The following is a 16,061-nucleotide window of genomic DNA, read 5'->3' as shown; positions in this document are numbered from 1 at the left end:
AAGGCTGATCAATTGATGTGATAAAACAAAACCTGCAATGTGATAAGACTGCTTGAATAAACATTTATCAGAGTGTACATCTATCATGCTCGCTCCCATCAAACTGTCCCCAGAAATGAAGCAGAAATGAACCCCTCCCCCACTCTTCTTTGTGAGGTAACACACATCATAGTTACAATGAATGCTGTTAAGATACAAGCCATAAACTGCAGCCTATGAGGGGGTGCTGCATGCAGGAATGAAGTCAGGTCAGAAGGGGTCTTATTAAAGAGCTCTCTGTGTGTTGCTCTATTTCAGTTCAATGTATTTTATGTTAATGGAGCAGGCAGGCTGGCTTATTAAACATCTGACCTTTCTCTGCTTTTTATCTTAACAGGCACAATTTAATTAGAAAGCTGCAGACTGACTCTCTGCTTTATTGCTCTGCTTCCGCTGGTGCACTCATAAATTCAACTTATAAATCAAAAATTTAAATAACTCTATATCTATCTATCTATCTATCTATCTATCTATCTATCTATCTATCTATCTATCTATCTATCAAGCATGGCCACATAATTAGGGACCAATACAAAAGAGCTGAAGCATGAGACATTTCACGTTATCAGCTGCTCAGTGTGTAAGGCCCAGAGCAGTCTGTTGCTAGTTAGTTGTAAGATGTAAAATCTCAAACTTCTCAAGAAGTGTATTAGCAACAACACATCTTGCAACCCATTCCATACACTCCCCACTCTCTGTGACAGAAAGTGTCTCCTGTCCTACAGTGTGGACCCATTCCATACACTCCCCACTCTCTGTGACACAAAGCATCTCCTGTCCTACAGTGTGGACCCATTCCATACACTCCCCACTCTCTGTGACACAAAGCATCTCCTGTCCTACAGTGTGGACCCATTCCATACACTCCCCACTCTCTGTGACAGAAAGTGTCTCCTGTCCTACAGTGTGTCTGTCTCCACTCCGTTCCCCACGGCAGTATATTCTCTAATCTTGGTTTCTGTGCTGCTTTTGAAATAGTGACTGGGGTTGATTTTAAAAACAAAGCCCTACCCGTCCTCAAACCATCATCAAAAACACGTCCATACCTTTGAGCCCTAGGATTAGTTCCAGTAGTTGCTCTTCAAAGATTCAACCCTTATACATGTTTACCACAGTATTTTTGCATGGTAGATAGATAGATAGATAGATAGATAGATAGATAGATAGATAGATAGAGAGATAGAGAGATAGATAGATAGATAGATAGATAGATAGAGAGATAGATAGCCTGTCACAAGGTGATTGCCCCAGTTCAGACGCTGAGCATTTATTCCGGTTGCAGGCACATGTAGCTCAGACTAGATCCAGCAGCAGCTAATGGATCCCTAGCAGGAAATACAAGAGGAAATATATCAATATCACCATCATCATCATCATCATCATCATCATCATCATCATCATCCTTATTATTAGAAAAGGTAGTCCAAGATTAGTGCTTATCTGGGTCTGTGAAACTAACCGTTTAAGTAAAAAATGAGAGACCCCATAACACAACGCACAGTAATAATTTCTTAACTGTTAAGTTTCTGTGCACACAGTAAAAGCAGAGCAAAGTGTAATAACGCAAAGCACGGTAAAGCCCAGTATGGTAAAGCACATTCAAAACATGGGTAGACTATAATAACTTATGGGGTGCAAAATGACTGTACCGGTCAACAATTATAAGAAGGGTCTGGTGATGGTGGCAATCTGAAAAGGGATTTCTGCACCAGTAAAAAGCTGGCACTTGCAGCCCTTGTCACCAATGCAGTTTAATTATACATACCTACACGGCAGACACAGTACACAGCTACTTCTAGGAAGATGCAGTTACACACGGTGTTTCCTTCTCTCGGAAACTGATACCGCCAGCACTGCTCCGGGGTAGCATTGACTGGCTGTCATCCCTTATCAGCTCAGACTCCTCTGGGAACGCTATGGGGAGTTGACGGGATACTGTGCTAATGGTTCTCGCATTTACAACGACATGTCTGCAGCGGCTCGTTGTTGAAACAGGGGCCGAATTGTACGTCCTTTCACAAGGATGGCAGAGAATGGAAGTGACGCGTCAGGCCAAACCGAAGATAATTTAAGTGTAAGTAGCGGTGAAGTGTTTACAGCAATTGCAAAGCTGATTATGTTCCCGTCTGAATAACAGAGACTTTTTGTTTTGCCTTTTAACAAAGTGCTCCCTGTGTTTGTTTAAAGGGTTTGTAATTGGAGTACCGACGTGCGATGGGATAGGATTCATTCATTTTGTTTCTGCTTACTCCTCAGTGTGTATGTAATGTTTTTATAGGAGGCAGAAAGCTGTTTCGTGTGCGTGTGCGTGTGCGTGTGCGTGTGTGAAGGTGTGTGTATATACTGGGCCAGTTTAGACTGCTTGGAACCTTGACAGTTTCAAGGTTCTAAAGACAAGTTGCCCTTCTAGTGCTCGATTTGAGGGATTTTAGCTTGAACTTTTGCACCCTCGCTTAATTTATTCCAAAGTGGCGTGGAAGTTGGCTTGCCTTACTTGACTTTTACTGAACTGTAGGATAATGGACACTCTGCTATTACTTGTAGGGCTGTAGCAGGTTTAGTGCCTGTGTTGATCTTGTTAATCTTCTTCACGCCCTGAAACTCATACTCAGTGAAATCAGAATCCTCAGCTTGCAGTCTCCAGCAGAGTGGCTGATAGAAATCATTCTGTAACTGCTGAGTCCTGGATTAACTGCAAAGAGATGTTTTAAACCATGTCTAGAGGGTGAGGAGCAATACAGCTTTATTCATGGAATGCACATGAACAGAGACAACTGGGCTTGATTTACAGGGATATTCAGACCAGTGGCATAGGCAGGATTTTGTTTCGGGGATGGGTGGAGATTTTTTTGATGATGGTTAATACTGGCGTAGCAAGGATTACGTTTTGGAGGGTGGGGGGTGGGGGTGCTGGTGCTGGTTATGGATGATCAAGATTCTTCCACATGGCTGATATTTTAGATTGTCTCACGTAGTTGAATAATTGATTTCGGGGGGGTTAAACCCCTAAAACCACCCAACCCCCCAGCTATGCCACTGATTCAGACTACATGACAGGATACACAGTGATGACATAAATGCCATGCATACCTGGAATAACCAGCGAGACGCAGAGAATCAGATACTTTCGTTCACTCTGTATTATAGAGGGGTCACTTAACCATCAGGATGGAATGACACCACATCAATTATTAAAATGCACGGAAACTTTAAACGCATTAGCTGTACACAGTGCTTATGTTACAGAAGCTATACCGGTAAATCTTGTTATGTTAAAAGCAGTGATCATTTTAGCTATTTGTCTTCATTGCCTTTCCTTTTAGATTAATAAAGCCCTGCTTAAATGGAGAATGGTTTGTTTTACATGGTTTTTTTTTCTTCAGATATCTGATGTTTCAGTGGAAGTGGCCACCGTTGATGCAAAGCTTGCCAAAAGAAGGCACCACAGAAAAGGCAAAAGGAAATCCAGATCGAAGAAAAAAGCCAGGAAGAGAAACACCAGTGTGTGGAAATCCCGAAACCTCGTGATCCTCGTGACTGTGTTGATTGTGGTGTTTGTAGTAACCATGTGGACCCTGCTGTGGTACTTCGTCTGTAAGTAGATTCCAGTACAACACACAGTACACTGGGCTTGCTTTACCTGATCATTCAGGGCACATCCTGAAGGCTCTAGGATTGGGGCTTCCATTCACAAAGTGCATAGGACTGTTTGTCTTAAGGAATTATTTGGATTAATTAAATCTAGTTTACTGAATGTTTATTCTCAGTGGTGTTTAACCAGAGAGATTTATATTTGAAGTATTTATAAAATTGTTTCATAATACATTCCTTTAACACTTGCATGCAGGATGACCTCATAAAAAAAAAAAAAAAACTATTTTAGTGTTTATATCAGGGGGCATAATAGACACAATTGGATGATAGCCTCGCATGAGGATGCCATTTTTTCCCCTTAGAAATCAATGGGATTTTTCTTCACAAAATGTAAATGTAAAGCTATTTATTAAGTGCATGAAAGGGTTAAACAGTCCTTAAGGTTGGTCTGGTGATGCTTTCTGTTGCAGTGCAACCTGAAAACAGCAGCCTGGTGTATTTTGCTGGGCTGTTCCGTTTAGCCCAAACTGATTTTATCCCGGAGTACCGGCACAGGGACTCCAGAGAATTCCTGTCCATGGCACAGAACATTGAGCATGTGGTGAGAAAACTCTCATTTGACATGATTTTGCATCTTTTTCTATTATTGTCCTGCGTTTTCAAGGATGACAGTGTGTGACTGTTGAAAGACTTTCTTTCTACAGCTGTTAAGAGAACAGTGAAGTATTCCACAGAACAGAGAGCTCCTGCTATAAGGTTGTTTTAAGACTCTGTAGGATAAGCCTTGCTGGTCCACATACCTTTTAATAGGATGTGCTGAATATGTATATAGATAGATAGTTTCCACTTCTCACCTGAAGAAGATACCTTTGTATGCTGGAAAGCTAGTTTATTAAGAACATAAGAACATAAGAAAAGTCTGGGAACAAGAAAAGGCCATATAGCCCATCAAGGCTCGTCCCTTGTTAGCACACCATTCAGCCCTACTGGGGGGGGGGGAGGGGATGGGACGGATGTCTAATTTAAAAGCACAGAATCTAGTCTGTTTTATCCTGCTACATATGGTAGCCTATTCCGTGTTTCATTTTATATTCATATTTAGCTATTGAAAGGTATCACCAACAGGTATGCTTTTAACATTTAGATATACTGTATATATATATATATATATATATATATATATATATATATATATATATATATATATATATATATATTTAATACTGTGTTGTATTTCCAGGTGAATAGCGTTTACAAAACATCAGCGGTGTCCAGACTGTACAGGCAATCTGTCATTTCAGATTTAAGGTACTGTAAATATCTGTGAACTTCCATGCTTGTTTCTGCTAGCTAGGGTTTCTTGAGGGCGGTACCCGCTGCGTGGCTCACACGTATGGTGATGAGTTTATGTTACTAGTATACAGCAGGGCTCTTGGGCCAGCTGAATGAGTATAAAAAGACAGCAAGGCTAACCTGTAGTCTTAAAGTGAGGGAAACACGAAGCCACTTCAGGAGACTGCATGGCACACCAGGGGAGACTTGGGGTTTGATACAGCAACCTCAGACTAGGTCTCCCGGTCTCCTGGAACCAGACTTCAAGCCACTGTTATTATTATTATTTATTTCTTAGCAGACGCCCTTATCCAGGGCGACTTACAATTGTTATAAGATATCACGTTATTTTTACATACAATTACCCATTTATACAGTTGGGTTTTTACTGGAGCAAACTAGGTAAAGTACCTTGCTCAAGGGTACAGCAGCAGTGTCCCCACCGGGATTTGAACCCACGACCCTCCGGTCAAGAGTCCAGAGCCCTAACCACTACTCCACACTGCTGCCCCTGAGAAAGTGGCTTTGTGTTCCCTCAGCTTTAGGTAGAAGCAAGTACAGTCAACACTGTACTTTACCACTGAAGCACTTTATGCAGTGAGCTTTTAAGCAAACTACATTATTCATCTTTCATTGGTGATACTGTGTATATATATACAGCAACTATATCAAGCTGAGAAAAAAAAAGAATAATAACTTGTATTTAAAAAAAAGTTAAATGGAATTATATTCCAGAACTAAAAGATTGCTTAATTCAGGGCTGGAAATAAGCCCCCCCCCCCCCCCCCCCCCCCCAATGCATAGCAGTTTCATCCAGTCCTGATTTTACTCAGAGTTTAATGAGACACACCTGAGCTTGTTAGTTACACTCTGGCTAATCAAGCTGGTATGAAAAGCTGGAATGGGTGACACTGCTATGCAATATCTCTAGTCCATGTGTTTCCCTGCAGCAGTAACAACGATGGAGGTCTTCTTGTTCACTTCTGGATGGTCTTTGTTGTTCCGAAAAGCAAGAGCCAGTTTGTCTGCGAGGATTGCGTGGGAGCCATCCTGAAGGACTCGATCCAGACAAGTCTGGTCAATCGCAGCTCTGTGGGCTACCTGTCTGACCTGCCAGTGGACATGGACTCAGTCATCGTCAATGGCAGTCACCTTTTAAAGAGATAAACTGAGCTTAGAGCAGTGTGCACATTTATCAGAACACCCCAATTGCTGCTGTGGTTGTGATTTGTTGTGCATATGAAGTCAAACCACTGGAACTGAAACTCCTCTGTTCAGAATATGCAAATTAGTGATTGTTGAATTTCATTGATGACTTTAATAGGCCACACATGCATTTTAAAATAGTTAGAGAAAAATAAAACAACCACACATGGTAAAATGCATGAGACTTTTTAGAAGTTGTTTGATGCCTAATTAAAGCACAAAGTGGTCTAACATTTTCACACATGAGTGCCTATTGTTTCTAGATCACTGATTACTGACCTATACAGTCTCACTCCCAGAGGTTTTCATGCAGGTTGGAATATAAAGGATATAAATGACAAATCTTGAGGTGTTCTAATACATGTGCACACTACTGTACATACAAAGCTTTCCATAATAAGGCACATATTACATTTCTACTAACTCATTGTTTGGTGTGACAGAATATATTCATGTTTATATGTTAGTTAAATGAACTTCTTCTATTTGTTTACTCCAGCGGCCTTGCGGTCAGATTATTCTGCTCTAGGAACAGGTAATATGAAGCATGCTGCCCTGATACAGACACGGCTGTGAACTGTGTACAGTAGGGAGGTGGAGCGGTATTATAAAAAGAAAAAAACAGAAAAAGATATACCAACTAGGGAGACGAGTGCATTTAATATGATGTAATCATTATCGTGAATATTATTAGCCGTTAATCGATAATTGAAAATGTAATTCTCATCGAGCCTAAAGTATAATCATGGCATGCAAATTACGCTCACCCTGTTTGTAATTAAAATTGGCCCTGAGATGCTGGTGCACAGTACAGCTGTGCAAGTATGTGTGGTAACATATTCATTAATGTCAATACAATTGTCCTTCAGATGCATGTGTGTGTTGTATACCGGTGCATGCTATTTTTGCTAAATAATATGACTAGTATAGCCAGTAACTGGCTGGCCTATATGCAACGATGCTAATTGTTTTATTGCATTGCTTCTTGGTCAACATGTGTGCTGTGGCTGCAGTTCTTTAGCTGCTGAATATGTGGAATTTATTACAGAGTTAAGTCTTGATTCCTATTTTAAAAATAGGAGCTCCTCAAAAGTAAATTACATGATTGTTGCCTCTAGCAAAATCTTTTTTTCAGTTTTGAAAGCTATTTCTTTTGGGAAGGTGCAGAGAGAAAGGCAGCCAGGTTTATCCCAAGACCTGTCATTATAATTGAGTCCAGATGTGCAAGGACCATTCAAACCCAGTGTGATGTTCTTCTGCAATGGTTGCTAAGCCTTACCCAGTTCTGAAACCTTGACTTGACTGCATGTTTCTTGATGAGACTGACGCTGCCCTGTTCCTACAGAGTCTCAGTGCCTCAATGACTTGTATGCAGAGCACCCAGGCTTCAAGGTGCCTCTGAATGTCTCCAGCCCCTCTGGGAGAGGCGACTGCCATCTCAAGATCACTGCCTTGCTGGGTCACCTGGTTCGTCTGTCCATCGTCTCCATGCAAATCGAGGAGAACGACTGCGTCTCCGACTCGCTCGTCTTCTACGACTCCCTGATGCCAATTAGAAGCAAGGTTTTGTATAAGTATGTGATTAAATGTTATATAAGCATACGATTGACTCCCAACACCAGTTCAGTTATTAATGTCTGTGAATATGTAACACATCACTGAAACAATTCCACCAATCTTCCCTGTCGTGTATCCCATTGGCTAGGGACAGTAGGTGTTGCATGTGCAGTTTTGAAAGAAACACATGATGTAGCTGCTAGAGTCTCACCTCTGTAGATGGGTCCTCCTGTGATCCTGGAAGGTTTTTTTTTGCACTATAATTTTGCACTTTTCCCGTTCTTTTCCCATGGTTATACTACACATTGACTGTACCATAGTCCACCATGGTTTACCCTGTTTTTTTAAATTTGCTTTACCATGCCTCTCTGGGCTTTACAGGGCTCATCTATGTTTAACATTGCTTTCACTATGCTTTATTACACTTTGCTATGCTTTTACTATGATGGGACTTTAATAAGGGTATTTAGAAGCATGAGAGGATCGTATAACAGCTGTTCAAGTTACCGTTCTGTGCCCTTCCAGGATCTGTGGCCCCTTTAATTCTTCTACAGTCTCCTTTGTGTCCACCGGGAACATGATGTTCCTGTCGTTTAAGTCAGGCCCAGGGAAGAAAGGCTTTCATGGTTATTTTGAAGCGATTGCACAAGAAAGTGAGTGGCACTAACCATTATTTTTCTTGCTTCGATTAAAAATGAAGAACGATCGCATAAAATAAATGCAATTACAGTAAATAGTTTGTAACAATGTTAATAAGAGACAATACCAGAGGAGCTCGTGGCTTTACAGATTGATTCCTGAAACAATATATTGTTTAATAGCAACATTTGAAAAGTATGGGCTTTATACAGGATGCCATTTTAGCGTGTTGGTTTGATGATGAGAAGCAGCAGAATCTAATTAAAAAAACAGATGCCATTTGCTTTTTAAGAATAGAATGTCTCCTGAATGCACGTATTACATTATTATGTATAATAATGTGCACATGCATGTTTTCAGTTATGTTTGAAGGCTTTGAATAATTCTCAATGCATCGATTATTCTCAATTATTACCTGTTGGATATTCCACTAGGAAATTGGTTGCTGATCACAACGATCATTTTTCTACATGTAAAGAAAATAACTTTTACTTGCAGACCCGCAGTAGTCCACAAGGCGGCAGTAAAGTGCGAGTTGTGATCTGTAAAATTCCACAGCGTGTCCAGCATTCTTTCCTTGTTGTTTCCCAGGATGCGGTAACACTCTAGAAACCCGCTCTGTGAGGAGCTATGAAGGACGCATAACAAGCCCATACTACCCCAGCTTCTACCCTCCCAAATGCAGTTGTTCCTGGGTGTTTCAGGTAACGCTAAACGTGCAGGCTTTCTATACTTTTTCATTATTCTTATTTAACTATAAGATTAATAAGAATTAGCACCCACTCAGAGTGGCCGGAAAGCTAACTTGTGGGTAGTTGTTCTGACCTGTTGTGTGGCGTGCGGGTCAGCTTGTATCGTACAGCACCCTATACAATGCTCTGTATGACTTGTTGTTCTTCTCTTGCATTAGACTCCAGTGAAGACGCTTGGCATAGCGCTGAAATTCTCAAACTACGTGCTAAAGGAGAAAGGGCTGAAAGGATGTGACCATGGGTGGTGGAAAATCAATGAGAAGCTGTAAGTGAAATTACGAGTGCAGTATAAGTATGTTTGCAAAAAAAACACGTGACTGAAAGGGGGTCTGGAGTCGAGGAAGAAATAAGATGACCGCCCCGGCTAGGAGTCACATGCTTTTCATTTCACCATGCAGTGACATTCCACCACAATGGGGCATTCATATGCAAAGAAGATTATGAACTTATTACATCCACTATCTACTAATGGATCCGTTCTTTATTGTAAAGTAAAAGGGACAGGCTTTCTATGCTGGCACAGTGTTCTTTCAGAAACGCCGTACAGCAGAAACTGACAAACTGACCGTCACTGCGCAAGGGAGCGCCAAGTCATTTCCATCATCCCTCATCCTGATCCTGTAGAACTACAGGGGGCTTCCGACAACGTCTCTTCATGCATTTGATGACAGGATGAGGGTGATTTGGGGTTTTGAAGATGTAATCCTGCTAGTTTCTGGTACTCGGTAACAGACACGCTAGTTTATCGGATTACTGCTCTTTGATCTCCTTCTTTGTTTGTAGGTACTGTGGAAGCTACATAGACCACCAAACAGTGTTTCACGTGGCCAGTCCGAAGGTTGAGATCGAGTTCCAGTGCAGTTCAAAGCTGTCCGATCCCCCGCTGATAGCTGAATATGGCAGCTACAACATCAGCCAGCGTGAGCACGTCATATAATATATATATATATATATATATATATATATATATATATATATATATATATATATATATATATATATATATACATACCCATGCTGGTGTTGTTATGAGTGGTTATCCAAAGTAGATAAATACCTTTATGAAACGCTGCATTTAAATGCATGTGTACAACTGTAGTGGTTAAATGTACAATCTTTGTGTGAGAGAGTAAGATTAATGACTGTAATCTTTTTGTTTCCATGCTTGATTCACGCAGTTTGTCGTTATATTTGTATAATTGCCGTGAGGCGTTTATCTCACACCACAATTAACCAGATGGGAGTAATGTAGGAATGTGGCCAGTAGAGGGAGTTTTGAGCGCTGTTGAGTATATATGTTCCTGTTCCTTTTATTCCCCCCAGCTTGTCCTGATGAGCACTTCTCATGCACCACGGGATTATGCATCAGGGAATCTCAACACTGTGATGGACTGGATGACTGCTATGATGAAAGTGATGAGCTGTTTTGTTGTATGTATATGATAAGGAAATCTAATGATAATTCATAAATAATATAACATAGTGTAATCTGGGTCCAGAAAGGGCTGTATAAAAACAGCGATCTACCATAATTCTTTCTTTCTTTCTTTCTTTCTTTCTTTCTTTCTTTCTTTCTTTCTTTCTTAAACTTTGAAACACATTTTCCATAACACTGTGCCTTTCATTATGGCTATTCTTGCTATGCCCATTTACACCTTTGCAACACTATTATGCTCCCCACGTTCTGCACTGAGGAGTCTTTTCAGAAGCAGCTGCACGCTGGTATAGTTAGGACAGTGTAAATGATCCGCTGGTTTTACACTGACTGCTTGTCATTGGTATTTTGTTTCAGCAATCCCCTCTAAAGTGTGTAACGTCAGTTCCCAGCAGCATCCCTACTACGCTTGCAACGGAGTCCCAGACTGTGACAACGGCAGCGATGAAAGCAACTGCACACAGGGTATGTGTGGCCTGCTTTTATAAAACACATTCTTTAGTGACGAGAGCCTGTGCATTACTAAAAAACGACAGTCAATTGAATCTGAAAACAATGTGAAACTGATCCCTAGAACACTTACTGCATTGCCATTTCATATTTCATTCACATTCAATTTACAGATGCACATGAAAGCACGTACTCTTACCAGAATCAATACAGGTAACCTCCCTTCAGCATTCAGGTGCATGAGCACACGTTACAAACCAAACCTATTTCACTTTTCAAAGTGCAGCATCAGAGTGGTCTGTTCAGAGACTTTAGCAAATGAAAGCCTGATGATGTCCTATTTGTGGTGTGGGGTACAAACCTAAATACGAAGGGAAAGGGGGACTCCAGCTTCTTCATCTTATTGCCATTGCAATAAAAATGTCAGCGCCCCGGATGGGAGGAAAATAATCTTCCAATCTGCTTTTAAAACACTCGCTGCAGAAATTAATTGCCATTGATTGATACTCAGTTGTAAAGGTGAGGGAAGGACAGCTTCTTAAAGGCACTCCCCTCTAGAATAGCACAATGAGCATAGACTCCCCATTGGATTAGCACTTTGCATTGCCATGGATACTAGGACTGGACCTGCAGGTAGGAAGACTAATGCAGCTTTCTGAACATTTGCAGCAGCTCCATGCACAAACATAACCTACAAATGCAAAAATGACGTGTGTATCAGAAAACGAAACGCAAAGTGTGACGGGGTGCCAGATTGCGCGGACAGGAGTGACGAGAGCAGTTGTGGTGAGTTTCTGTGTGCTGTCGTTTCTCAGAGCTTTGTTTAGCATTTTATTTACTGGAGCATTCCTGGTATTCTTTAAGAAACACAAGCTGCATCAATTGTATATTCAGTGTAATTCAGGGATACTTAGTAAGCAAGCAGGGGTAAAACAGGCAACACATGCCCCACTCCCAACTCCAGCAGGGGTAGTCCAGTATACTATATGTTCATTAAAAAAATAGTAATAAATAAAATAACTGATCAATAAAAATAGACAAATCAAGAAAAAAAGACATTGCTTTATCTATCAAAAGTTAGAGGATTTCCTATTGGCTTTGGTAAAATGCAATTCGATTCATGCTACTGTATATCCCACACTGGTTCATGTTAGACCCTAGTTTTATTTCATCGATTCAAGCACTTATGTTAAAGCAGCACCCAATTAATTTGCTTGAAAACAGCCTTTAAAGGCTGTGAGTAAGTGCCTGGTAATTGATCCTATGAACGCTGTGCTGAGTCTCGCTTCATAACTTGCTGTTTTTCTGAACAGAATTGCTTGGCACTGTCGGCACTAAGCAGACTGCACACGGAATTCACTGGTTTAAAATTGCTGTCAGCGTTTACAGTTTATCATTTTGTTTTACGGACATTCATGACCAAGAAATAATTCTTTGTAGCAGACTTTGACCCTATTTTTAATGACAGAAATTGACCTTTTATAATATGTAGGAATTAGAGCAGTGACACTCTTCATTGCTTCAGTAAGCTCGTCTGTTCTCAGGCTGAAGCTGTGAGTAAAATTTACAGGAACTGTCAAAACTACGAGAGTAACCGTGCAGTAAACAGAGCGGCAGTGATCTGTTTCCAGTAGCTTTACAATCCATTGTATTTACCTTTATTAACTTAAGGACCTAGTCCACTGATCCTCTGAACTTTCCTCTGAATTTCTAATCATTTCTAATAAGTTGGCTTATCAATGAACCAGATCTGAGAGGTACAACTCTATAGCATAGTCCTCTCCCCTGTGTTGGTCTGCAGATGTTTAATTTCCTCTGTGCAACTCAGCATGAGATGATTCCACCATAAGGTAATACCATAACCACTTGTATTGCCATTATCATCTCACCCTTACCTTTCACTGTTGAATTGAAAGCATTTAATACAGTACAATACAATACAATACCATTTGCTTGTATATAGCGGTCTTCATGCAGAGCCTCCCAGGGGGCTTTATAATAAAAAATATGAAATAAAAAACAGAAATCAATCCAGCTCAAGAATAAGCCGACGCAAACAGATATGTTTTTAAAATGTTCGACTGTGCCAGCGTTCCTGATCAAAGGCATTGTGAATTCATTTCATAAGTAACTCAGAGCACTGTCGTGTGTTGAAAGCTCTGAGTGGTGTGGATTTCACTGTGAGTCTTGCCTTGCCACTCCAGGCTGTGGCAGTAAACCCCAGGCTCAGAGCCGCGTTGTGGGCGGCACCAATGCAGACGAGGGGGCGTGGCCCTGGCAGGTCGGCCTGCACTTTGCCGGAAGCCTTTACTGTGGCGCTTCGGTCATAGCCAAGGAGTGGCTCATATCAGCAGCACACTGCTTCAGCAGCGACAGGTAAGGCTGGAGTCCTCCCCAAACTCAGCCACATAAAGCCTTCAATTCAACAATTTAGAACAGGGTTGGGACAAAGACTGGGATAATTGTAGCATAAATTATATAAATTGGTGTAGTACATGTACAATTACCAGTCAACACAATTAACGGAAATTAACCAAATATGTGAAGTGTTGGATTGTGAAATAACGAGGGCGAACTCTTATTAAAAGTTTTCTGTTGCTGCCGTTGAGAGTTTTTCATGGGTAGCAATCATTTCTCAACCTGTACACACAGTGCATAGTTGTGCTGTTTTCTTATTAGGCTCTGATTCCTTCACACGTCTTTGAGCAGGTTTTCTGACCCCCGCCCGTGGACCGCTCATCTGGGAATGCGCGTTCAAGGAAGTCCCAAGTTTGTTGCTCAGATCCGGAGGATTGTAGCCCACGAGTACTACAACGCCCGGAATTTTGACTACGATGTGGCTCTGCTGCAGCTGAAGACAGCCTGGCCCGACTCCCTGAGCCATCTCATCCAGCCAGTCTGCATCCCAGCCCTGGCACAGCCACTGCAGCCCGGGGACAGGTGCTGGGTCACAGGCTGGGGAAGCATGTCCGAGGGAGGTGAGCAAACAAATGAACCGGGGGATACAGTGAAGGGGCCTTTACATACATACATACGTCTATGTATATATATATATATATATGGAAGTCATCATGAATTTGTATCTACTTTATTTTAACCACAGCCTTACATATAATAAATGAATAAATTAGGCCACTTCACCACAGAGTAAGAACCATGTGCAACGTGACCAGCTAGAGTTGTTTCTTGTTTTCTTGTTATCATTGTGGTTTAAATTGACCATTGGGACAGCCATGGACCCACTGTACTTTTCATTCTCTGGACCTCGCCTTCCATAATAGAGTGAACAGTGCTTTGAAACATATTGTGACATCGTAAGGATTGTTTTTACAGAACAAAACTCAGGAGAGGACCAATCAGGAGCTTCCTTTGTGTTCTTAGAGGAAGTCACAATGGGCCTGATTCTCAAAGTTCTTTATTCAAATCCAGAAACTGTTAACACTTTGTAAACGCTGAACTGTTCCAATCACTATTCATTAAAACATTTTCATTGGCAAGACGAGGTCCACAAATATAAATATAAGCTTGGTGTCTGCTGTACTATGTCATGTTTGTTGTTTTTCAACAGATAAAGACTACCCCACAGTCCTCCAGGAAGCGGAAGTTGAAATTATAGACCAGAGACTCTGTCAGAACAGATACGGCCCCCTCTCTCCTCGTATGGTATGTGCCGGAGTGATGTCTGGGAAGAGAGATGCTTGCCGGGTGAGTTCACTCGCTCCTAGTTAGGGGATATTCTTAATGCCATTCATATTCAAAATGGATTATTGAAACATAATACATTTTAAATGACTGCATGACTCACCTGCGCACCACACAGTCATGCCTTTACCATGTTAGCCCTACTAGTGAGTGGCATCTACCTTGTTATTTTAAATTTCTCTTTAACTATATTGTTATGACAGCTTATTATAATTGTGTTAACCACAAAGGTTACATCTAAATGTAACTTTTAATTCTGCAACTACAGCCCTTCAGATGCTTTTATAACGCCTCAATATAAAATAAGAAAATAAAACCCCAAAATGATCCATTTCTTGGTGTTTTCCTCCCCACAGTGATTGAAAACAAAGATTGAAAACTTTTCGAATGGTAGCATATTGATTTAGAAAGTATCAAATTACATAAATACAGCTCGTGTTCTGACGTTTTCAAAGTCAAAGTGATTTGGTACTTAATGGGTTAACCTGTGTTGTTTGCTCCGCAGGGGGACTCGGGGGGACCCCTGTCATGCCAGGAGAAGAGAGGTGGGAGGTGGTTTCTAACTGGGATCGTTAGCTGGGGAGTGGGCTGTGGAAGACCTAACCTCCCTGGTGTGTACACAAGGGTGTCCAAGTTTGCAACTTGGATTCAAAATTACGTCTCCTAAATATTGTTTTTATTTTTTATTCTTATCATTTTTTTGTTTGTTTCTGGGTTTTTTTACTGAATAAATATTTTGATTATTTGTTAAACAAAAAATGTGAATGTGTCCCGTTTGTTAATGTTAATATAGGTTAAAAAAAAGACATTTCAGAAGGCCCCCAAACGTATGTCACCTGCACCTGTAGGGGATTACATTGCTATTGTATTGTAATTAGGTATCAATGTGCTGCACAGTACAACATTTTTGCACAGTATTTATGCAGTTTTCCCATGGTTACACTGTGGATTTACCATAGTTTACCCTGGTTTGGCATGTTTATGAATATGCTTTATCATACCTTGCTGGTCTTTACAGTGCTTACCAATGCTTAATTTCACAGTTAATTTCACTGTGCTTTATTAGACTTTGCTGTGCTTTTACTATGGTAAACTTTTATAAGGGTTACACTGCCTGGCTACTTTATTAAGACATGTACCTAGTATAGGGCTGGATCCCTGTTTTCCCTGATGATGTGGCATAGACTCCACAAGGTGTTGGAAGGCTGTGGAAGATGCCTGAAGTCTCTCTCACACTCCTCAAACTATTCACCCACAATTCTGTCACAGTGGATGGATGCATTATCATCTTGAAAGCAGCTGACATCAGGGTTCGAGAGCAGCACTATTCTATTAATCAAGGGGCCTAGGGTATA

The 16,061-nt window shown here is 41.0% G+C and overlaps 1 protein-coding gene across 1 annotated transcript; it reads left to right on the top strand.

The window, feature by feature from the left end:
• Positions 1–1,809: 1,809 nt before the first annotated feature.
• LOC117406758 (transmembrane protease serine 7-like) lies at positions 1,810–15,415 on the top strand. The gene is made up of 18 exons (XM_034011044.3): positions 1,810–2,113; positions 3,423–3,633; positions 4,104–4,234; positions 4,874–4,941; positions 5,916–6,109; positions 6,671–6,706; positions 7,517–7,745; positions 8,254–8,381; positions 8,959–9,071; positions 9,278–9,384; positions 9,903–10,039; positions 10,443–10,550; positions 10,912–11,019; positions 11,674–11,790; positions 13,209–13,380; positions 13,714–13,982; positions 14,573–14,709; positions 15,212–15,415. The coding sequence occupies exons 1-18, from the start codon at positions 2,063–2,065 to the stop codon at positions 15,371–15,373; spliced, it is 2,478 nt and encodes an 825-aa protein (XP_033866935.3). The 5' UTR covers positions 1,810–2,062; the 3' UTR covers positions 15,374–15,415.
• Positions 15,416–16,061: the final 646 nt, after the last annotated feature.

The sequence above is a fragment of the Acipenser ruthenus genome, chromosome 8 (genome assembly GCF_902713425.1).
Source record: "Acipenser ruthenus chromosome 8, fAciRut3.2 maternal haplotype, whole genome shotgun sequence".
In the NCBI taxonomy this organism is placed as follows: Eukaryota; Metazoa; Chordata; class Actinopteri; order Acipenseriformes; family Acipenseridae; genus Acipenser; species Acipenser ruthenus.
Note: the sequence above shows the minus strand (reverse complement) of the source record. Positions and strands in the feature narration are given on the sequence as shown.

Excerpts from the sequence above, each read along its gene's own strand:
- LOC117406758 (XM_034011044.3), top strand. The coding sequence starts at position 2,063 with ATGGCAGAGAATGGAAGTGACGCGTCAGGCCAAACCGAAGATAATTTA. Across the intron at positions 6,707-7,516 it reads TTATTCTGCTCTAGGAACAG|AGTCTCAGTGCCTCAATGAC; the intron begins GTAATATGAAGC and ends CTGTTCCTACAG. Across the intron at positions 11,791-13,208 it reads GAGTGACGAGAGCAGTTGTG|GCTGTGGCAGTAAACCCCAG; the intron begins GTGAGTTTCTGT and ends TTGCCACTCCAG.